Source organism: Ornithorhynchus anatinus, chromosome 13 (genome assembly GCF_004115215.2).
Source record: "Ornithorhynchus anatinus isolate Pmale09 chromosome 13, mOrnAna1.pri.v4, whole genome shotgun sequence".
NCBI lineage: Eukaryota > Metazoa > Chordata > Mammalia > Monotremata > Ornithorhynchidae > Ornithorhynchus > Ornithorhynchus anatinus.
In genome coordinates, this window is record NC_041740.1 from 24,070,577 (window position 1) to 24,095,229 (window position 24,653).

Below are 24,653 nucleotides of genomic sequence, written 5' to 3' on the forward strand. Positions count from 1 at the left end.
ACCTCCCTCGCTAACTCCTAATGACCTCACCGACGACTTTATTGGTAAAATCGAAGCCGCCTGGCACGAACTTCCCCAACTCTCCCCTTCGTCTCCTCAACGTTCCATGGCTGCTTCCTTTTTTTCTGTTTTCATGGTATTTTTTAAGCACAGACTATGCGTCAGGCACCGTTCTAAGCACTGGGGTAGATGCAAAGTAATCAGGTTGGACACAGTCCATGTCCCACATTTTATGGATGAGGTAACTGATGCACAGAGCAGTAAAGTGACTTGCCTATGGTCACCCAGCAGACAAGTGGCAGAGCCATGTGTCCTTCTGACTCCCAGACTCGGGCTCTATCCACTAGGCCACATTGCTTCCTTTTCTTTCTCCTGCTTACCAGCTGTCTCCAACAGGAGACTCCTGCTTGCTCTACACATCCACTTCCTCATCATCAGTGGTACTTCTTGAGTGCTTACGGTGTGCAAAGAATTGTACCAAGCGCTTGGGGGGTACAATACAACAGAGTCGATAGACACGTTCCCTGCCCACAATGAACTTACGGTCTAGGGGATTCACCTCCTCTGCCTGTTCTTCTGACCCTGATCCCCCCTCACCTCCTAAAATTGTCTGCTGTTTCTCTCTTCCCCTCCCTCACTGCCATCTTCAACTTCTCACTCTCCAGCGGCTCCATCCCCTCTGCTTTCAAACACACTCAAGCCTCCCCCATTTTAAAAAAGCCCTTTTTTGATCCTCCAGTCCCCATCTCCCTGACTTCATTCCCATCCGGGAATATGTTAGATGCACATTCTAGATGCAACGCTGCCTTATTTTCCTCTCCCCTGACTCTTTTCTCAACCCTCTCCGTTCTGACTTTCCACCCCTTCTCACAACCAATTCTGCTCTCTCCAAAGTCACTGTTGCCCCTCTTGATAGCCACATCCGGAGGGCTGTAGTCCATCCTGATTGTCCTCATGGGGTGGGCTCCATGAAGCCGAAAGGCTTAGTGGTTAGAGCCCAGATCTGGGAGTCAGAAGGACCTGAGTTCTAATGCCAGCTCCACCACTTGTCTGCTGTGTGAACTTTGGCAAATCACTTCACTACTCTGCATCTCAGTTACCTCATCTGTAAAATGGGAATTAAGACTGTGAGCCCCATGTAGGACAGGGACTGCGTCCAACCGATGGGCTTATATCCACCCCGGTGCTTCAAAGAGTGCTTGGCACATAGCAAGCGCTTAACAAGTACCATAATAATACTATTATTAATATCATTCTCTTCTCCTCTAGAAACTATCAGAGCTTGGCTTTGCCGACAGGGTACACTCCAAGTTGTCCACCTGCCTGTCTGACTGTTCCTCCATTCTTCTCCATGTCTGCTGACTCCATCTCTGCATTTTGGCCTCTCACAGGGGGTACCCCAAAACTCTGTTCTGGATGTGCTACACTTCTCGCTTTACCCTCACCCTCAGGGAGCTTCACCCCCTAAATCCGGCTCCCTTTTCACTGACATCTCTTCTGACCTGCAATTCCACTTTTCAAGGGCACCTCCACTTGGATGGTCTGCCAGCACCTCAAACTCAACAGCATGGAAACAGAGCTCCTCATCTTTCTCCCTAAACCTACTTCCCCTCTAACCTCCCCAGCTCAGTAGAGAACACTACCACCTTTCCCGTCTCACAACCTCCCTGTCATGAGCTCAAAGTTCGAATTCAGTCTACTTCCAAATCCTGATGATTCTCTGTGGGGAATATCGATCGATCGATCGACTGATCGATCGATCTTTCCGAAGCGTCGTTCAGGCAGTGTCTCTCCTCGAAACCTTCCACTGGCTTCCTCTGTGTTGCCGCCTCAAACAGAAACCCCTCACCCTGGCCTCCAGACTCTCCGCCATCTGGCCTCACGTCGCCTGCCTGCTCGCTTCACCCAGAATTCCCTACTTCCTCTTTTAGTTCTTCCCAAGTGAACCTTTGAACTGTACCCCGCTCCCTACTCTCCTGCCTCCATCCAACCCGATTACTTTGTATCTACCTTAGTACAGTGCCTGGCACATTCTAAGCGCTTTACAAATACCATAAAAAAAGTCTGAAGCCGACCTGGGCTGGAGCTGCTCAAGTTAGAAAGGGCATAGGCCATCCAGGAGCCCAGAGGGCACCAACCTGTGTCAGTCAATCAATCGATCAATCAATCAGCCTGAGGAGGGTAAGGGGAACGATCGACCTAGCGCTCATTCCTCGTCCATACGGGATATCTTGTCTCTGATTTCCCGCTCTCCCCATCTCTCTGGCTGCCTCTCCACCTTTCCCTGACTCTCATCTTGTTTCCTGCAGAGATTCTGTCTTTGTGTGGGGCTTCTACCTCTTGGGGCTCTCCAGACCTCCCTGGGAACTCCAGCTATTGCTGGATATGAACTGTGAGACCAAAATAGTATTCGCGGGCATCCATTCGAGGAAAGGGGAAAGATAATGCCGAGGGCGTCTGAGGCGGAGGAGAGGCTCAGGGGAGGAAGTGGGAGCAGCTGTGAGGAGAAGGGTGATTTCCAAGCCTTGCGGCCTCCCCATGGAGCCGGGAGAGGCTGGGAGAGGCAGGACGGAGCCTGCCGATTACCCAGGGAGGAGGGATGGATAGACAAGAGGGCAAGGTGGACTTTCTGGGCCGCAGAGCCAGTGAATGGAGAGGTAGGGAGTTGCCACTGAATTTGCATTAATAAAGATGAAACCAGGAATGCGGTGAAGTTGGGGTAGGGTCCAGGAAAACTCTCCCCGAGGACCACCTGGCACCCCAGATTCTGGAAGTCCTGCCTGCGGTCCGGACCACAAGGCACTTCAGATCCTGAAAGTCCTGGCTTCAGCCCCTACAGCACCTCAGGAAACCGCAGCCAGCCCGGAGGGAGGAGGCAGGGCCCGAGATGGGCTGGGGGGACTCTCTTAGCTCTCTCCCCGGCTGGGGCAGCAGCAGCCGGGCACGGTGGGCTCCGGAGGAAAGGGTGGACCTCTGTGGGTGAAGGATGCTGCTCTCTCACCTCCTCCTCAGGAGCCTGTCTATTGTCCAGGTGCATCCAGACCACACCAACAGGAACTGAGGGATTTTGTGGGCTGGACTGGGCTGGGCAAAACCACAAGATTTCCCCGGCCAGAACAAAGCCTCCTTGGAAATGGCTGGGGATTGGAGCGTGCCTTGAGGCTCAGAAAACCTTCTCAGTAACTTTTCCGGCTAGTGATACTCCCAATGGGGCCCGCGAGAGACTAGCGCTGATCAGTCATTCAACCAGTGGTGTTTATTGAGTGCTTACTTTGCGCAGAGTACTGTATTAAGCGTTTGGGAAAGTATGATACAACAGAGTTGGCAGATATGATCACTGCCTTCAAGGAACCTACAATCTAGAGTAAGGGACAGATATTAAAATGCTTTTTATTCATTCATTATTTAGTCATTTATGAATATTTATTGGCATTATCCTTGACTCATCTCTCTCATTCTACCCACAGAGTCAATCTGTCACTAAATCCTGTTTAACCTTCACAACATCACTAAAATCCATCCTTTCCTCTCCATCCAATCCACTACCACATTAATCCAAACACCTATCCTTATCTGGCCTCAATTACTGTACCAGCCTCCTTGCTGATCTCCTTGCCCTCTTGTCTCTCCCCAGTCCAGTCCCTACCTCATTCTGCTGCCTGGATCATTTTTCTACAGAAATGCTCGGTCCATGTTTCCCCACTCCTCAAGAACCTCTAGAAGTTGCCCTTCCACCTCTGCATCAAATAGAAACTCTTTACCATCGGCTCTTAAGTCGTCAGTCACCTTGCCCCCTCCTACTTCACCTCACTATTCTCCTAACCACAACCCAATCTGCACACTTCGCTCCTCTAATTCCAACCTTCTCACTGTACCTTGGTCTTGACTATCTTACTGCTGACCCCTTGCCCACGTCCTGCGTCTGGCCTGTGACACTCTCTTTCTTCATATCCAACAGACAACTACGGTCTCCATCTTTAAAGCCTTATTGAAGACATATCTCCTCTAGAAGGCTTTCCCTGACTAAGCCCTCATTTCCTCTTCTCTCACTTCCTTCTGCTATTGCCCTAATTTGCTCTCTTTATTCACCCCTCTCTCAGCTCCATGGCACTTATGTACATATCCATAATTTATTTGTATATGTTGTAGTGGATAGAGCATAGGCCTGGGAGTCAGAAGGTCATGTGTTCTAATCCAGATTCCACCATTTGGCTCCTGGGTGACCGTGGGCTCCGTGCTTCAGTTACCTCATCTGCAATATAGGGATTAAGAGAGAGAGTCCCATGTGGGACATGGACTGTGTCCATCCTGATTAGCTTGTATCTACCCCAGTGCTTAGTACAGTGCTTAACAAATACCTTAAAAAAAGAGCAGAGCTTTGAGAATGTGGTAGCCAGTGCAGAGTAGGGCAGCCTGCTGTGTGCCCAACCCCTGATGGCCTGCCTAGGAATTGTAGTATTTATTATTTCCTGTGTACACAGCACTGTACTGAGCACTGGGTAGGGGTACACAGGAATTCGAACATATCTCTTGAGGGACTTACTGTCTGTGATCATATAAATGTGGAAAGGAATTGGAGCCAGACCCTTCAGGAGCAAAGAAACAATAAAACACTCAAACAGCATACTTGAAAGAGAAACAAAATCAGTGGGGGGCTGTGACTAGAGGAGCAGAATTTCAGAGTGGCTCAGGCTCAGAGTTCAGGGCACACCCATACCCACACCATCTATAGTTTCAGCCACTTTCAGTCTTCCAGGGTTTATGGCTGGGTGGGTTTTCCTCTTTCCCTCCAGAGCAGTGGAAGGTAGGATGGCAGGTGAAAAGAGAAACTGGTTCCAGGTGTCTGGGGGCGGGGGGTGTTAAAGGCTTGAGCCACGAAGCTTCCTCCTCACCCCTGCCTCCAGACACTGACTGACCACTCCTGCCTCACCCACCCTAGGCATCGACCGGCCACTCTCTCCTCACCCTGTGCACAGCACTGTACTAAGTGTTTGGAAGAGTACGATATCACAATATGACAGACACATTTCCTGCCAGTCAACGAGCTTACAGGCTAGAGGAAGAACGCTCTGCCGGAGAGAAAGATGGAGGCTCTCTCTTCCCATTTTGAGTACCCCCCAGAGGGACAGGGCTCTTGTCTAATTTCCCAGTGCTTACTGAGTGCTTTTCACACAATAAGAACTTAATAAGTACTATTACTGCTACTGTTCTCCACAGCATCGCCAGGGGCTAGCTCCTAGCCTGTTACTGTTGTGGTGAGACATTTAACTGTAAAGCCCCCTGGAGCAGCATGGCCTAGGATAAAGCACAGGCCTGGGAGTCGGAAGGACCTGGGTTCTAATTCCGGCTCCTCCACTTGTCTGCTGTGTGACCTTGGGCAAGTCACATCACTTCTCTGCACCTCAGTTACCTCACCTGAAAAATGGGATTAAGGTCATGAGACTCATGTCGGTCAGGGATTGTGTCCAACCCGATGTCTTTGTCTCCATCCCCGCATTTAGTAGAGTGCCTGGCTCATAGTAAGCGCTTAACAAATACCATAATTATTATTATTCATTGTAGGATGACATTTCTCAGATGTTATTTTAGTCAAATAATTCTGATTGTGTATCACCCCTGGGTCTCCAAGAAAGTTCCCATGAGTCCTCTCATTCTCTCTGGTCCATCACTGTAGCCAAGACACCCAGGAGTTCACTGGTCATTCTGCTGCCTGGAACAGATTTGGATATTACTCTCTGGCAGGAATAGGCGTAACATAAGCCTGGCTTTAACGGAGAAATAGTAATAATAATAATAACAATGGTGGTAATGGTTAAGCACTTACTATGTGCCCAGCATTGTACTAAGTGCTGAGGTAGTTACAAGATCATAGGCCCCAAATGGGTCTCACATTCTCCGAGTAGGAGGGAAAACAGGTATTGAATCCCCATTTTGCAGATGAGGGAACTGAATCACAGAGAAGTGACTTGCCTAAGGTCACTTGTCTAAGGTGTAATCTGGTCGTCTTGTCCTCTCACAAGCGCTCAGCACAGTGATCTGCCCCCAGTAAATGCTCAATAAATACGACTGTCTGACTGACTGATGGCAAAATTCAGTCCTGGGAAAATGAGCTCCAGACACACGGTTTTACCATCTGTCTGGTGGGCTAACAACACTTCGGGCGGTGATGGGAAGTCAAAATTTTAGTTGGAGAGTAGTCCAGCTGAAGCTAAAGCACAAGGGGTGTGAAATCGCTTTGCATTTCAATCTCTAAAACACATCATCAGGCTAATGTGAAAAAGCACATCAAGAGGCTGATGAGTGCACAGTATATATTGTTTGAGTCAGAATTCTGCAGCTCTAATGACAGACTTTTAATGATAACCCGATTAACTTGTATTTACCTGAGCGCTTAGAACAGTTTTTGAAACATAATAAGCAGCGTGGCTAGTGGATAGAGCATGGGCCTGGGAGTCAAAAGTGTCTAGGTTCTAATCCAGGTTCCACCACTTGTCTTCTATGTGACCTTGGGCAAGAGGCTGGAGTTCCAACTGGAATGTTGGTCCGGATGCCCTTCTCTCTCCTACACGTGCTGGACAGTTATGTGGCTTGTGTCCAGTGGAGAAGAGGGAGAAGGAGAAGAGGCATGGCCTAGTGGAGAAAGCACGGGCCCGGAAGACAGAAGAACCTGGGGTCTATTCCCGGCCCTACCATTTGCCTGCTTTGGGTGACCTTGGGCAAAATTCTTTGCTTCTCTGTGCCTCAGTGACCTCACTTGTAAAATGGGGATTAAGACTGTGAGCCCCATGTGGGAAAGGGACTGTGTCCAACCTGGTTGAATTATACCTACCCCAGCGCTTAATACAGTGCTTGGCACTTAGTAAGTGCTTAACAAATACTGTAAAGACAAGACTTCTCAGTGATTCAGTTACCTCATCTGTAAAATGGGCTTAAAGACTGTGAGCCCTATTTGGGACAGGACTGTGTCCAACCTGATTAGCTTGTATCTACCCCAGCACTTAGTACAGTGCCTGGCACATAGTAAACACTTAACAAACAGCATAACGACCCCCCTCAAAAAAAAACCCAAACCAAATACATATTACAACTACTAATAACAGTAATAATAATAGTAGTAATCAAGTGGAAAGATCACGGGCCTGAGAGTCAGAAGACCTAATCTTGTCTCCACCATTTGTCTGCTGTGTTACTGGGTCAAGTCATTTAATTTCTCTGGGCCTCAGTTCCCTCATCTGCAAAATGGAGATTCAGCACCTGTTATCCCTCCTACTTAGACTGTGAGCAACCTAGAGACCTGATTATCTTGTATGTACCCCAAAGTTTAGTATAATGCTTGGCACATAGTAAACGTTTAACAAATACCACAGTCATAAAAAGATTGAAAGGATTGAAGCAGTCATTCTGATTGAAATAGCCTTCTGAGAAGATATTTTTGCTGCAGGGTGGCAGAAAATTATTTCCTGAGAAAGCAAGGCCCAGCTCAGTCGATCAATCAGTCATTCAACAACTCTTAGGACAGCGTCCAGGACTGGAGATAGAAAGTTCAGCACTCATATTCTCCGAGTATCTGTATTCGTATTTCACTCCGATCCATCGCAACTCTGTCTTTATTCCTTAAATGTCAGTTACGCTGCTAAAAGCAGTAGTGGAAGCCACTTGCTGCCTCCACAGCTGTAGGTCCATATGGAGTGGAGTGGGAATTGAAGCGTTCATCCCAGTTGATTTCAGAACATGGTTTTCACTGGGCTCGGAGACTCATCTCCCTGTCTTTATTCCTTCCTTCCTTCCTCGGCCCAGGCAGTTTGGTTTCGGTCGATGGAGAATAGGTCTCTAGGACTTGAAACGGTTTTTCAACAACAGTTGTGATTCCCTTAAAATGTCATTTCCTGGGCCTCTGAGTGGATCAGGATGCCTGAGGGGTCAGAACAGTTGAATCCAAACTTGCGGAGAGGGAGGAAAGTAAGTTGGAGGGGTAAAGAGAGATTCCTATTGCACCTAAAGTTCGCAGCACCTGATGCTATCTTTTCTTTTACCTCTTTATCTCTCATTCCCCCTCTAAGGGGTGTACCTGGAGAGTTTCCAGTACTTTCCCAGTCTCAACTAGTAAAAACAGCTCAGGCCTGGGGGTTGTAAGGATCTGCATTCTAATCCCAGCTCTGCCCCTAGCCTAATGTGTGACATGGAGCAAGTCATTTTGCTTCTCTGTGCCTCTGTTTCCACCATTGTAAAACAGAGGTTCAATACCTTTTCTCCCTCTTACTTAGACTGTAAGCCCCATGTGGGAAAAGGACATGTGGGAAAAGAAATCCAACCTGATTGATATGTACATGTTCATACCCCAGTACTTAGAACGGTGCTTGACATATCATAAGCACTTAACAAATACCATTAAGAAAAACAAAAAAGCCCATGGTTTCTCCAGAGGGAAATCATGTCTCACAGATCTCCTGGAGTTCTTTGAAGGGGTCTGAAGCATTAGGATCAATCAGTCATTCTCTCAGTAGTTTGTGCACAGTAGTTTCACTGCTTGCAGAGCACTTACTAAGCGCTTGCTCGCTTGGTGGAAAGCAATAGAATTAGAAGCTAAGATCCCTGCCCTCAAGACAAGTCTAGTGAACTGAGGAAAAAGCATTTACCTCAAAGTGAATGAGTCCTGAAAGCAATACAGCCATTAAAATTCAGTAGCTCTGTCCAAGAAAGAGAGGAGAGAATTATAGTGAGGAATCCTCAGTATAACCCTGTGAATCACCTGGAAGAGTTTAATGTCGCTGCAATCAATCTAAGATATTTACTGAGCGCTTACTATGTGCAGAGCACTGTACTAAGCATTTGGGAGAGTACAATGCAATAGAGCTGGTAGATAGTTTCCCTGCCCACAAAGAATTTACAGTCTAGGGGGAATCAACTGGGAGATTTCACAGGACACTCCTTTTTCTAAGTCAGTTATGAAAACACTAAACAAAATTGGCCTAGGCATCAGGCTGGAGCACCGCATTAGGAGTAGTGTGGACTAGTGGAAAGACCCCGGGTTTGGAAGTTAGAGGCCCTGGGTTCTAATCCCCACTCTGCCAATTGCCTGCTGTGTGATCTTGGACACATCACTTAACTTCTCCGGGCCTCAGTTCCCTCATCCACAAAATGGGGATTCTACACTGTTCTCCTTCCTACTTATTCTGTGAGCCCCGTGTGGAACCTGATTATCCTGTACCTAACCCAGGGCTTAACATAGTGCTTGGAGTAAGAGTAAGGGCATAGAGTAAGCCCTTAACAAATACTGTAATTACTATTATCACTTCTCAATCCTGAAACCTTTAATCTACTCCTTCCTCCTTAGACTGTGATGCCTCCCTATGGAACAGGGATTGTGTCCAACCTTTCATTCATTCATTCAGTTACAATTTATTGAGCACTTACTGTGTGCACAACATTGTACTAAGTGCTTGGCAGAGTGCAATATAACAAGAAGCAGACACATTCCAGGCCTACGAGTTTACAGTCTAGAGGGGGATACAGACATGAATATAAATAAATAAATGACAGATGTGTACATAAGTGCTGTGGGGCTGGGAGGGGGGATGAACAAAGCGAGCAAGTCAGGGCGAAGCGGAAGGGAGGGGAGAAGGAGGGCTTAGTCAGGGAAGGCCTCATGCCAGGAGATGGGTCTTCAGTACGTCTCTGAAGAATGGAAGGGTAATTGTCTGTTGAATAAGAGGAGGGAGAGTATTCCAATCCAGAGGCAGGGCACGGGTGAAAGGTGGTAGGCAAGCTAGATGAGACTGAAGTACTATGAGAAGGTTAACATTAGAAGAAGGTTAGCATTAGACACCTGATGATTTTGAATCTTCCCCTGTCTGTCCCACCTTCACAACGTCACTAAAATTTGCCCCTTCCTCTCCATCCAAACCGCTACCACATTAATACAATCACTCATCCTGTCCTGCCTGGATTACCGCATTAGCCTTCTTGCTGACCTCCCAACCTCCTGTCTCCCCCCACTCCGGTCCATACTTCACTCGGTTGCCTGGATCATTTTTCTTCAACAACATTCAGTCCATGTTTCCCCACTCCTCAAGAACCTCCATTGGTTGCCCATCCACCTCTTCATCGAACAAGAACTCCTCACCATTGACTTTAAATCACTCCACCACTTTGCCCCCTCCTATCTCACCTCACTTCTCTCCTACAACACAGCCCGCACACTTTGCTCCTCTAGTGCTAACCTTCTCACCGTCGCTCCATCTCGATCCGACCCGGGGCCCACGTCCTGGGGCCCACGTCCTGCCTCTGGTCTGAAACACGCTCCGCCTCAAATCCAACGGATAGTTACTCTCCTCCCCTTCAAAGCCTTATTGAAGGCATTTCTCCTCCAAGGGGTCTTCCCTGACCAGGCCCTTCCTTTCTTCTTCTCCCACTCCCTTCTGAATCGGCCTGACTTGCTCCCTTTGTTCTTCCCCCTTCCCAGCCCCACAGCACTTATGTAAATATCTGTCGTTTATTTATTTGAATTGAAGTCTGTCTCCCCACCTCTAGACTGTAAGCTCTTTGTGGGCAGGGAAAGTGTCTGTTTATTGTCATATTGTACTTTCTCAAGCGCTTAGCACGGTGCTGTGAACACAGAAAGGCTCAATAAATACGACTGAATGAATGAATAACCCAGTATTAAGTACAGTGCTTTGCACATAGTAGGCAAATACCATTAAAAAAAAATCCCAAGATGACTCAATTTGTTTTTTTTAAAAAAGCTTTTGGTGTAGAACTGGGTCAGAAGTCTTTGGAAAACTGAAATCTATCGTGGCTTCGGATTTCCTTTTAACCGCACGCTTGTTGATCTCTTCAAAGAATTCTGGCTAATTCATAAAGGCATGATTCTCCCTTACAACAACAGTGCGGTTTTTCTCTCAGCCCTAAATTTAATTATGAATTCTGTTAGTTTGCCAGGTATTAGAAGTGAAATTTGCCCATCTATATTTCCCCGGATTGTCTCTGGAACCCTCTAATGCCATAGTAACTTTTTGTTTTCAAGTCTCTTGGGTGAAATCTTGTCATAGGACTCGTGGACAAGCCCTGGAATGATACATGAATTACATCGGCTCTAGTCCTCGGCTTTTATGGGCGGGTTGGTCAGACATTGGCTTGGAGTAAAGCATCAAACAACGATGCTTGTATCCTGGGGCTTGTCTGGATACATAAGTGCTGGGGATTGTCATTTAAACATAAGTTTTGTGTTGGTATGACCTAGGGTGAAGGATATAATGTAGGTAAGCCCTCTTGGAGACTGTAACCTCTAAGCTTAGCTCACAAGCATAACCTTGGCGTTGTCCTTGACTCATCTCTCATTCAAGCCACATATTCAATCTGTGACCAAATCCTGTCACTAAATCCTTCACAGCATCGGGAAAAACCGCCCTTTCCTGTCCACCCAAATTGCTACGAAACTGATCCAAGCCCTTATCCTATTCCACAGTGACTGCTGCATCAGCCTCCTGGCTGACCTCCCGGCCTCCGGTTCCACCCCCCACCCCCACCCCCCGCTCCAGTCCATACTTCACTCTGCTGCACAGATCATTTTTCTAAAAAAAAATTCAGTCCACGCCTCCCCTCTCCACAAGAATCTCCAGGGGTTGCTCATCTACAACGGCATCAAACAGAAACTCATTACCATTGACTTTAAAGCACTCAATCAGCTCTCCCACTCCTGCCTCACTTTGCTCATCTACTACAGCCCAGCCCACACCCTTCATTCCTCTAGCACCATCTTACTCACTGGGCCCCAGTCTCATTTCTCTCACTGCCAACTGTAGTATTTGTTAATCTCTATGTGCCAAGCACTCTACTAAGGGCTGGGGTAGAATCAAAATAATCGGGTTGGACACAGTTCCTTTCCCTCATGAGGTTCTCAGTCTAAGGGAGGAGGAGAACAGGCATTTAATTCCCATTTTATAGATGAGGAAACTGAGGCACAGGGAAGTTAAGCGTCCCATCCAAGGTCGCAAAGCAGACAAGTGGTGGAGCCGGGATAATAATAATATTATTATGGTATTTGTTCATTTATTTATTCAATCGTATTTACTGAGCGCTTACTGTGCGCCAAGCAGGGTAATCCAGTTGTCCCACGTGGGGCTCACACTTTTAATCCCCGTTTTACAGATGAGGTAACTGAGGTGCAGAGAAGCGAAGTGACATAGCAGACAGGTGGCGGAGTCAGGATTAGAACCCACCACCTCTGACTCCCAAGCCCGGGGTCTTTCCACTACGGCACGCTGCTTGATGCCGAAGCCAGAAGGGAAGGAGCCGGTAGAGAGCTACAAGTTAAAGATAGAGGTAAGGGAGGGGAGGCGGGGGGAGAAGCGAAGGATTTTCAGAGGGGAGAGGGGATAGGGACCAGATTATAGGTAGAGGAACATGGAAGGCAAAGAGCTTTAGTCACTCTATTCACGCCAAAAGAGCCCAGTCTTGGGGCCATGCCTGCCACAGTGAATAGGAGGACTAACAGTCCCAGAAATGGTGGCTCTGGGCAGGAAGGACGGGAGATGAATCATGCAACAGTCATGTGTGAACGAGTTCACTTATGGCTCTTCTCGAATTGATCGTAACCTCGGCACCTCAGAACTGGCCAAAACTCTGCATCGTAACCCTGGACCTTCTGGATCTGGCCACTCAAAGCCTCTGTCCTACATCCTAGAGAAGCAGCATGGCATAGTGAATCGAGCACGGGCCTGGGGGTCAGAAGGTCATGGAGTTCTAATCTCGGCTCTGTCACCTGTCTGCTATGTGACCCTGGGCCAGTCACTTTACTTCTCTTTGCCTCAGTTACCTCATCCGTAAAATAGGGATTGGGAGTGTAAACCCCCCCGGGACAGGGTCTGAGTCTGATCCGATTTACTTTTATCCACCCCAGAGCTTAGTACAGTGCCTGGCACAGAGTAAGCGCCTAGCAAATATCGTAGTCGTTATTCTTTGTGCCTCAGTTTCCTCATCTGAGGCCTTGACCATTATGCCTCCACAGTGACGACTAAAAAGTCCCTGCCTGCACGTCAGAGGAGATTTAATTGTGTCCCGGGGAACACAGTGCTAACCTTGTAGTTAGAGGTCCAGGTAACTACAGCCACATGTTTGCTTCCTGGCTGATGGTTGTCACTTCAGGCCCTGACCCCATAGGCCTGCAAACTATACCCACAGTTCATTCATTCATTATTTAGCGCTTACTGTGTGCAGAGCACTGACCTAAGCGCTTGCCTGGGAGCAGATTCTCTGGGCTCTGCAGTCTCAGAATCGGAGCCCAATCATCACTCTCTCCAACTGCTTCATCATCATATTTGTCTTGGGTTTGCAAATCCCATCTTTCAGTGCAGCAGCTGTGAGTTCTACGTGGGACAGGGACTGTGTCCAACCTGATTTGCTTATACCCGCCCCTGCGCTTAGTCAGGACGAAGAAGAAGGGCGTGGGAGGTGAGGGAAAGTGGAGCTTAGTCTGGGAAGGCCTCTTGGAGGAGATGTGCCTTCAATAAGACTTTGAAGCGGGGGAGAGTCATTGCCTGGCAGATTTGAAGAGGGAGGGTCTTCCAGACCAGAGGCAGGATGTGGGCCAGGGGTCAGTGATGAGACAGGTGAGGTGGAGGAACAGTGAGGAGGTTAGTGGCAGAGGAGTGGAGTGCGCGGGCCGGGTCGTAGAAGGAAAGAAGTGAGTTGAGGTAAGAGGGAGAGAGTTGATGGACTGCTTCAAAGCCAACGGTGAGGAGTTTTTGTTTGATATAGAGGTGGAGAGGCAACCACTGGAGACTTTTGAGAAGGGGGCGGTGACATGTCCTGAACATTTCTGCAGAAGGATGATCCGGGCAACGGAGTGAAGTAGGGACAGGAGTGGGGAGAGGCAGGAGGTTGGGAGGTCAGCAAGGAGGCTGAGGCAGTCATCTAGGCGGGAGAGGATGAGTGATTACATTAACGTGGTAGCGGTTTGGATGGAGAGGGAAGGGAGGATCTTAGCGAAGAGAGCGACGATTTGGTGACGGATTGAATGTGTGGGTTGAATGAGAGAGAGGAGTCAAGGATGACACCAAGGTTAGGCGCTCGTGAGATGGGAAGGATGGTGATGTCGTCTACAGTGACGGGAAAGTCCATGAGAGGACAGGGTTTCTCTTGTTTTGGACACGTTAAGTTTGAGGTGATGGGAGGACATCGAAGCAGAGATGTCCTGAAGGCAGGAGGAGATGCAAGCCTGGAGAGAGGGAGAGAGATCAGGGGAGGAAATGCAGATTTGGGTGTCATCGGCACAGAGAAGGTAGTTGAAGCCGTGGGAGCGAATGAGTCCTCCAAGGGAATAAGTGTAGATGGAGAATAGAAGGGGACCGAGAACTGAACCACAGTTAGAGGGTGGGAGGCAGAGGAGGAGCCCGCGAAGGAGACTCAGAATGAACGGCCAGAGAGATAAGAGGAGACCTGGGAGTGGACAGAGTCAGTGAAGCCGAGGTTAGATAAGGTGTGGAGGAGAAGGGGGTAGTCGACAGTGTCGAAGGCAGCTGAGGGGTCGAGGAGGATGAGGATGGAGCAGGAGCCGTTGAATTTGACGAGAGGGCGGTTTCAGTGGAGCGAAGGGGACGGAAGCCAGGTTGGAGGAGGTCGAGAAGAGAATTGGAGGAGAGGAATTTGAGACAGCGGATGTAGACAGTTCGCTCAAGGAGTTGGGAGAGGAATGGTAGGAGGGAGATGGGGCGATAACTGGAGGGAGCTGTGGGGTCAAGGGAGGGTTTTTTAGGAAGGGGGAGACATGGGCATTTTCGAAGGCAGTGGGAAAGCGATGCAATAGCGAACTCAGCTGGCTCTCCACAGCTCCCTTTTCTTTTCCTGTAACAGCTCCCCCTTAAACGCCCCCCCCCCAACCTTCCCCTGATTTGGGCCCCGGGGATTTTTCTAGCTAAATACCCAGGGACATTCCCATGGAAATTCTTTCAATTTCACATTACTGGGCATTCCCAGCAAGAAGAAGAGAAATAATCGGTCTTAAGACGGAATGCCCTGTGATTCTTCTAGGAGGACTTGGGAAATTGGCTTTCTTTGAGTCACGAAGTTTGGTTTCATGTTCCCGGTAAGTCATATTTCGGAACCAATTTCCTCCCTCGTCACATAGTCCTGGTAGCCGGAGTCCCTGGCCAAGGGGTCCTGGGCCTTTTCCAGTTCTGCCAGAACACCCTATGTGTGAGGTTGGGCGAGCTTCCAAGGCCTCATCTTCCCTTTAGTATTGATGGTATGTGTTAAGCGCTTACATTGTGCCAAGGCACTGTACTAAGTGCTGGGATAGATACAAGCAAATCGAGTTGGACACAGGCCCTGCCCCACGCGGAGCCCGCCGTCTCAATCCCCATGTTACAGATGAGGTAACTGAGGCCCGGAGAAGCCAAGTGACTTGCCCGAGGTCACGCAGCAGACAAATGGCGGAGCCGGAATTAGAACTCGTGACCTTCTGAGTTCTGTGCTCACTAGGCCATGATGCTTCTCAGCAGGCTTTGCTCATGCCAAAAGAGCCTAGTGGCAAGAGCACAGGATTTGGAGTAAGAGAGTCTAATCCTGACTCGGCCACTGCCTGCTGTATTAGACTCTGGGCAAGTCATTTCGCTTCTCTGGGCCTCAGTTTCCTCACCTCTAAGATGGGGAAAAAACACCTCTTTCTCCCTTCTTCTTCAGTGGTATTCGTTAAGCGTTTACTACATGCCAGGCACTGTACTAAGAGCTGAGGTGGATCCAGGCAAGTTGGATTGGACATGGTCCCCGTCCCTCGTGGGGCTCACGGTCTCAATCCCCATTTTCCAGATGAGGTCACTGAGGCCCAGAGACTTGCCCAAGGTCACACAGCAGACAAGCAGTGGAGCCAGGATTAGAACCCATGACCTCCTGACTCCCAGCCCCGTGCTCTGTCCATTAGACCACGCTGTGAGCCCCAGGTGGGACCAGATGACTGTGTCCTATCTGACTTTATTACATCCTCTCCGTTGTTTAGCCCATAAGAGCCAAACCCCTTACCACCGTTATCCATCGATCGATCGATATCTCCCCTTCTAGACAGTAAGATCGCTCTGGGCAGGATACGTGACCGTTCATTGTGTTGTATTGTACTCTCCGGAACACGGAGAGTACTCTGCTCTGCAAATAGCGTTGGATAAATATGATTGATTGAGTGCTTACTACGTGCAGAATGCCATACTAAGAGCTTGGGAGAATACATTACAACAGATCAGCACTTAGAACAGTGCTTGGCACGTGGTAAGCGCTTAACCAATACCGTCATTATTAATTAGCAGATACGTTCCCTGTCTGCAATGAGCTGACGGTTTGGATATAATTCTTGTGATTATTATCAGAGAGAAAGGCAAAGGGTAGAGCTGCACCCCTTCCTCCGGGAGGGATGTTCCGGAAAGGTGGGAGGGTTATGAAAGCTGCCTGGGAAAAAAGTACCCTCGACTATGCTCCCCTGGAGACTTTGCCTCTGTCGCCCCTGCTGTCTTTTCTCTCTCCCTTCCACCGTCTGCCACGTTTCCAGGGCTCCGTGATGCTGCCGCAGCGTCTAGGCTGTTGTTCTGTGGCTTATGACTTCAGCTCTGTGGGCCAGGAAAGGGGGCGGGAGCAGGGACTAGGCAAGAGTGATGGGACGGCAGTCGAATAGGCACAGACCACCAGCAGGATCACGCCCAAAGCCCAGAAGGCGGGGCCTGCTGCTCCATCTGCTATTGCGATGTCGTGGACTCTTCCGACAGCCGTCAAGAGTCCACCTTTAGGGCGATGTTTCATTTCCTCATCCTTGTTCCCCAGCACGATGGTCTTTGAGGTCAGGCGGTCTACTCCTTCTAGGACCACCCAGTACCAACCAGCCAGCCCCTCAGGATGGATGGATGGATGGGTGGATTGACTGAGTCAGAGGGCCTTTAATGGGGAGGGATGGGGAGGACCCCTATTTACGGCTTTGAAGAGGAAACAACCCTGTTTTTCTTTCCCTCAGTGAAGCCGGGGCACCACACGACCCCGTTCTGCCCGCCTGCCCTGGGGGTCTATGGAAGGTGGAAGGCTTGGGAAGGGCCTTGAAAATGGCCCGAGGTGGGACTAGAACCAGGGGTCTATGGACCCCAAGATGACAGTCACCTGCCCCGGTGGGTGGAGTGAAGGGGAGCCAGAGAACAGAGTTGGATTTAGGGGTTGAGGAAGCAGGCAGTTGGTGCAGGGGGCTGTGGCTCAGAGGCAGTTTTAGGGGTGGCTAAGGGGTTCCCTTCAACCAAGATCTGAGTGAGCGAGAGGGCGTCAGCTGGGGGTCCGGGGCGTGGCACCGACCCTACCACTCTACTCACCCCTTCTACCCACCCCCTCCCAGATGGAGCCCAGGACCTCATCAGACCCCCGAACTCCATTCGTGGAGGGGGTGGCTTTGTCTGAAGAAATCTTCTTGGCCTCCACTCTTTGAGGAGACCTTTTTTTTTCCCTCAGTGGTCTCTGTAAAGCGTTTACCACGTGCTGGGCACTGTACTAAGACCTGGGATAGATTTAAGGTTGTCAAGTTGGACACAGGCCCTGTCCCACATGGGGCTCACAGTCCTAACCCCCATTTTACAGATGAGGTAACTGAGGCACAGAGAAGTAAAGTGACTCATCCATGGTCCGGCAGCAGACCAATGGCAGAGCGGGAATCAGGGACCCAGGTCCTTCTGAGTCCCAGGCCTGTGTTCTATGCACTAGGCCACGTTACTTCAGAACCTTATTGTCCTCTCCCGAGCACATGGTCAGCGCTCGATAAATACCATCACTTGACTGATCGATTGAAGCTGGTGCCCCAAAATGCTAGTCCCGGGCCAAGGCTGGGCAACCCAACCGGGGGCAAGGGGAGGAGGTCTGCTACCTCAGTCAACTTCTAATCCCAACTCTTGCCATTTGTCGGCTGTGTGCCCTTGGGCGAGTCATTCAATCATATTTACTGAGCGCTTTCTGTGTGCAGAGCACAGTACTAAGCGCTTGGAATGTACAATTCAGCCACAGATACAGTCCCCGCCCAACATCGGGCTCACAGTCTAAAAGAGTCACTTCCCTTCTCCGTGCCTCAGTTCCCTCATCTGTAAAAATGGGGATTGGGATAGCGAGCTCCATGTGGGAGAGGGACTGCGTTCAACCCGATGAGCTTGTATCAACCTCAGCACTTAGTACAGTGCATGGCACATGGAAGGTGCTTAACAAGTACCATCATTCTTATTAGTAGGAGTATTATGAACTCCTCCAGTGCCCCGGCCTGGGCCTCGACACCACAGGGCGGCTCCTTCCGCTCCCAGCGGGTTACCCCCTACACCGTCACCCCCCGATTGACGGGCATGGCCTGTCTCAGGGGTACATGGCCTGCTCTGGGATGCATGGCCTACATCGAGGAGCAGAGCCTGATGCAGGGGTGGTGGTGGTCGTCATAAGCGCTTAACAAGTACCATTATTACTACTGGAGAAGCAGCGTGATCTCGTGGAAAGAGCGAGGGTTTGGGGGTCAGAGGCCGTGGGTTCTAATCCCCGCTCCGCCACTTGTCTGCAGTGTGACCTTGGGCAAGTCACTTCACTGTTCTGGGCCTCAGCTCCCTCGTCTGTAAAAAATGGGGATGAAGACTGTGAGCCCCACGTGGGACAACCTGATTACTATCGGATCACCCCCAGAGTTTGGACGGTGGCTTGGCACAAAGTAAGCGCTTAATGAATACCAAAATTTTTATTATTAGTAGGAGTATTATGAACTCCTCCAGCGGCAGGCCACCCCCCAAGGGGAGGGCGTCTTGATCTCTGCCCGCTGAGGGAGGCGCCCGGGGCCTGGGCCTCGACACCACAGGCTGGCCCCTTTCTCTCCCCGCGGGTCCCCCCTCACCCCGTCGCCCCCCGATAAGCGAGGCCTGCCTCGGGGGGCGTAGTCTATGTCGAGGGGCAGAGCTTGATGAGGGGCGGTGTGGGGGAGGGAAGCGCTTAACAAGTACCAGCATTACTATCATTATTATTAGAGAAGCAGCGTGGCTCAGTGGAAAGAACCCGGGCTTGGGCATCAGAGGCCATGGGTTCTAATCCCGGCTCTGCCACTCGTCAGCTGGGCCAGTCCCTTCAGTTCTCTGTGCCTCAGTGACCTCATCTGTCAAATGGGGATGAAGACCGTGAGCCCCACGCGGGACCACCTGATCACCTTCTATCCTCCCCGCCAGTGCTTAGAACAGTGCTTGGCACATAGTAAGCACTTAAACATGCCATCATTGTGCCTCAGTGACTTCATCTGTCAAATGGGAATGAAGACCGTGAGCCCCACGTGGGACCACCTGATCACCTTGTATCCCCCCCCAAGCGCTTAGAACAGTGCTGGGCACAAAGTAAGTGCTTCATTGTGCCTCAGAGACCTCCTCTGTCAAATGGGGATGAAGACAGTGTGCCCCACGTGGGACCACCTGATCACCTCCTATCCTCCCTGCCAGTGCTTAGAACAGTGCTGGGCACATAGTAAGCGCTTCATTGTGCCTCAGAGACCTCCTCTGACAAAGGAGGATGAAGACGGCGCGCCCCACATGGGACTACCTGATCACCTTCTATCCTCCCCCCAGCGCTTAGAACAGTGCTTGGCACATAGTAAGCACTTAAACATGCCATCATTGTGCCTCAGTGACTTCATCTGTCAAATGGGGATGAAGACCGTGAGCCCCACGTGGGACCACCTGATCACCTATCCGCCCCGCCAGCGCTTAGGACGGCGCTGGGCACATAGTAGGCTTCATTGTGCCTCAGAGACCTCCTCTGTCAAATGGGGATGAAGACGGTGCGCCCCATCAGGTGGGACCACCTGTTGACCTCCTGTCCTCCCCGCCAGCGCTTAGAACGGCGCTGGGCACATAGTAAACGCTTAACACATGTTATTATCATTATTATTATTAATGGGAGGAGCATTATGCACTCCTCCAGGGGCAGCCCCCCCCCCCCCCGGAGGGATGGACGTCTTGACCTCTGCCCTCTGAGGGAGGCGCCCGGGGCCTGCTCCCCGGCCCCCCCCGCCGAGGTCCCCCGGTGGGCGTGGCCCGCCTCAGGGGGCGTGGCCTTTTCGGGGGGCGTGGCCTCTTCGAGGGGGCGTGTCCGCCGGCGGCCCAGTTAAAAACGGGGAAGACGAGGCGGAGGGAGCCAATGGCAGAGCGGGGGGGGGCGTCGGTGGCGGCGGCCGCCATTTTGTGCGGGGCGGCAGGCTCTGCAGCCGCGTCGGCCGCCCTCGCCGGGGCTGTGAGGGAGGGGAGCGCCGGGCGGAGGCCGGCCCGGAGGAGGCGGCGGCGGCCCATGCGGTGCGGCATGCGGCGGCGGCGGCGGCGGCGGGCGGCGGCGGCGGCGGCGGCGGCGGGGCCGGGCCCGGGGCCGTCGTCGTGCGGCGGGCCCGGGCCGCGGGAGGCGGAGGAGAAGGTGGTGTACTCGCGGTCGCAGCTGTCCCTGGCCGGCAGCACCCGGGCGCTGGGCGACGCCTTCAAGCTGTTCATGCCGCGCAGCACGGAGTTCATGAGCTCCGACGCCGAGCTGTGGAGCTTCCTCTGCAGCCTGAAGCACCAGTTCTCCCCGCGCATCCTGCGCAGCAAGGACGTCTACGGCTACTCGTCCTGCCGGGCCCTGGTGCCCGACCCGGCCCCGGCCCCGCTGCCGGCCCCGGCCGCGGCCCCCGGCGGGACCCGCCGCCGGAGACGCCGAGGACCGGCCGCCCGCCCCAGGAGGGCCGCGGCCCCCGCCGCCCCGGCCCCGGCCCCCGCCCCCGCCCCGGCCGCCCCCGCCGCCCCCTTCGGCGGCCGGTCCTTGGAGGAGATCTGGAGGGCCGCCACCCCGAGCCTGACGGCCTTCCCCACCGTCCGGGTGGGCGGCGACGTGTGGGCCCGGCGGGGCCTGGCGGCGGCCCGGCGCCGGGCCCGGCGGGTGCTGGGGGTCGACCTCGACCCCGTCGTCCGGCTCCGCCGCTTCCCCGTGGCCGCCCCGGGCCCCTGACCCGCCCCGCCCCGCCCCGGCCGTCGCCCGCCCCGCCCGCCGTCCGCCCCCCGCCATGGACAGCTGTCAGTCTACTGTTTACAGGCCCGCCCGCCCCTCTGCACTTTCCCGGCCGGCGACGGGAGCCGTGCGGGGCCGGGCACCCCCCCCAGAAGAGAAGAAAAGGCAACGAAGAAAGAGGAGGAGGAAGGGGCGACCACCCCCGGCCCGGACCGGGGCAGCCTCCCCCCGCCCTGGCCCCCAAGGCCAGACCCGCCCTCCCTCCGGACTCTACCTCACCGGTCTCCACCGAAGAAGAAGTCCTTTATTTTTATTTTTTGCTCCCCGACCCCCCTCCCCCCGAAGGAATTTGGTTTCACGCCTGTATAATAAAGCGAGGGTTCACTCGGCTTCTTTCTCCCATCCGCAGCCCCCTCTCTGGATGGAGGATACTTGTATTTTTGTTTTTCTTTTTTAAAAAAAAAATTTTTTTTTTTTTTGGTGGTGTTGCACTAGGATGTGCTCAGGGTATTCTGAATCCCACGTGTTCCCCGATTTTGACTGGCTTCTGAAGCTTTGACCAAGGATGTGTACTTGCGTGCGCGCACACGGACATGTATACACACACGTTCCGCAGCTCTGACCGAGGATGTGTAATACACACACACACACATATACACACGTGCACGCACACATGGATACAGAGACCCACATGCATTCGGCAGCCTTGGCCAAGGATGTGTTACATGCGTGCACACATTCTGAAGCTTTGACCAAGGATGTGTAACATGTTCACACACACAGACACAGAGGCGCACACACACATAGATACACATGGACACAGGCACACACACACGGACAGAGGCGCGCGCGCACACACACGCATATATATATATTTATATATATATATATATATATATACAAACAAGGAGGTTCAGGGCCTTCGTGACTGTTGACAGTGCAAGGATTTGTACCGCTCTTCGTTCGACGGGCCCGGAGCTGAGAGAGACACTCGCACTCCAACTCTGACATTTTAACGGCGTTTCTAAAGAGATTTTTATACCGCAGCGAAAAGGTTTCTATCTGCCGAGCTCCCGGAGACGAGAGTGTATCGGAGCTCTCGTTTTCTACGATGCCTCGGAAATGTTGACAGGAGTTCTTCAAAGGCGTTTCGGCGCGGCGGGGCCCGGATCGAGGCCGCGCCTGGGTTCCGGGGGTGGGGGGTGGGTGGTCATAGACGCATGGGGTGCCAAGCTACGTGAGGGGCGAGGAATGCCCGTGAACTAGCTTCAAATCCAGCCGGTCTCCGAGAAGAATCGATTTCCTAGAACCGGTCGGTTACCCAAGGGGCGTTGGCGTGGAGGCAGAGAGACGCGCAAGGCGGGCCGAGGCAGCGGGACCCTCCTTTTAGACAAATCATCCGTGACCCAGCCGGGGTCGAAGGAAACATTTCTTGACGTTGAGCGACCGCCCGGCGTTGGAGCTCGACGCGGCGCCGTGGGGCCTCGCTCGCTGAATCACGAGAGGCGTCCAGCCCGGCGACCGTCGCCTGTCTCTCCGAGAAATGTCACCGAAGTTGAACTCTTTTTGTGTTTGAAGATGAGATTTGAAATGGAATTCCTGGATCCATGCATAACTCTTTTGTTCGCAGGCCTGTTCTTGGGGTTTGTTTTCGGGCGTCTTTTTTGTTTTGGGTTTTTTTTTGTGGTGGTGGTGGTGGTGGTGGTGGTGGTTGGATTATATCAGTTGAAGACCACAGGAAACAATAGGCAATTCACCCTTCACGCTAAACCTTTGGTTTTAAACTTTTTATAATCATGTTTCTACTCTGGGGCCAAGTGTGGGATTCTAGATTATCCAAGTGCCTTTGGTAATGGCAGCGAGACTCGACGGTGTATAAGCCAGCGGTGCCATAGCCAATCATCACTGCAATACCTGAAGGGTCTCTGGTTGTAGTGTTTTTTTTCGTACCACTATATTTAAAGACTTTAAATTCTGCCATGGAAAAATCCCTTCCGGGCTGAAACTTGGCATATGAGCTCCTCAGTACTGAGGCCTAACTCTGCTTGGCAGCTTCTTACGGAGTGTAAGGAAAGAGTTGCGGTTTTGACTGTTGTATTCCTAGAACTCCAATGGCTTAGCTTTTTTAAAAAGGTAAATCTTGCAGGCTTTATAGTCCGTAGAAAACTTCATTGGGGGTTTGGGGGCGGGAGGGGGAAGGGGGGCGAAGGGAGGGGAGGGGATTTTTTTGTTTTGTTTTTTTGGGAACTTTTTTTTTTCTTTTTCTTTCTTTCTCTTGAAAAATGACTTTCTATGCCAGTATTTTTTCCAGCAAGCCTCTTGGTCTGTCAGTCACGACACAGTTTATTCAGTGTTAACTTTTTGGAAATGGCGAATGCCAAACCCGAATCGCATTTCACCTTTAGGTTATGCGTTCCCCTACCTGGCTGTAATTCAAATTCACTTCCGTGTCCCCCTCGTTCTCCTCCCCCCGCCCTTCCCCAGACTCCCCAAACATTGCTAAACCTTGAAAAATATTGGTACCAGTCATTATATCTTCTGCACGGCACATTTTTACGTGTCTGTGGAGGTGAATCCAGCTGCTGGAACAACGGGCTATTTTGCCTCCTCGGTCACCCTTGATCCAGACTTAGCCTGGAGAGCAAAGCTGGAATTCTCAAATGGAAAAAAAACAACACCCAAAACCCCAAACGTTGATTCGTCCGTTGATTTTTTTTTTTCATTCGAGGTTCTCGAACCGTGTGCCCCAAGCGCTCTCATTCGGATGAACTCGTGACTTGTCAAAATATCTTGCCAGATGATTTGGGCTCTTCCTCAATAACGTGAAATAAATTTTGGTCTTCTCACCAAACCTGTGCCATTGTGGTTAAAGGGAATATGGTGGTTTGGTGGTTTTTTGGTATTGGGTTTTTCTTTGCCAAGTTGCGAAACGATCTAAAGATTTCCATGTTACCAGGGTCGGGCATCCGATGGTGTTGACTCTAGGATTTGGGGGGTGGGGAAGATGGTTTGGTGGGGTGTTTGGTGGGGTGTTTGGTCTTTCATGAAATTGCCCCATCTTTGTAGCACAATGACATCTATGGTGGGGTGCACACTCTAGCCGCCTCCCCCCCCCCCCATCTAAAAGTCTCTTGGGGTTTGGGTGGTTTTCTTAGGCCTTCTCTCACCTTCCTCCCCTACTCTTCTTTCTCTCTCACTTGGCACAAATGGAGTAGAAGGGAGGGAAGACCTCCCCCCCAGCCATATCACAAAGTCTTGCCTCTGAGTGTCCGGAGACCCTAGCCATAGGCATCTCCACTCACGTCCAGGGGTTCTTAATAATGGTATTAAGCGCCTGCTAGGCGCCAGGCCTGTTTTAAGAGCTTAGTGTTCCCGCCTCCCTGTCGACCAGCTCCCTCCCTCTCCCTCCCGACCCCCTCAACCCCCCATTAGAACCTGTAAACTGATGATTGTTGAGGGCAGACTTTTGTGGTGGATAGCTCAGAGTGTTGCTGTTGTGGTGTGTATTGATTTCTGTCGGGTTGGACCAACCTTAACTGATGCCGGTGGCCGACAGCTGGTACACGATGTGCAAATGAGAGGACTATTTTTCTGAAAAGTTAGGAGAAGAGGGATACGTTTAAAATAATTTGGGTACAGAAAGGCTGGTGGTTGTGTATCTC

General features: G+C 51.3%; 1 protein-coding gene across 1 annotated transcript; it reads left to right on the forward strand.

The window, feature by feature from the left end:
• Nucleotides 1-20,157: 20,157 nt before the first annotated feature.
• Nucleotides 20,158-20,991, forward strand: CCDC71L (coiled-coil domain containing 71 like). The gene is made up of 2 exons (XM_029078204.2): nucleotides 20,158-20,309; nucleotides 20,388-20,991. The coding sequence occupies exons 1-2, from the start codon at nucleotides 20,158-20,160 to the stop codon at nucleotides 20,989-20,991; spliced, it is 756 nt and encodes a 251-aa protein (XP_028934037.2).
• The last annotated feature ends 3,662 nt before the right edge of the window (nucleotides 20,992-24,653 follow it).

What these genes read in the sequence shown, in the direction of transcription:
- CCDC71L (XM_029078204.2), top strand. Translation starts at nt 20,158, where the DNA reads ATGGCAGAGCGGGGGGGGGCGTCGGTGGCGGCGGCCGCCATTTTGTGC. An exon ending in AGGCGGCGGCGGCCCATGCG is followed by an intron (nt 20,310 to 20,387) that starts GTGCGGCATGCG and finishes GGGGCCGTCGTC; the next exon opens with GTGCGGCGGGCCCGGGCCGC.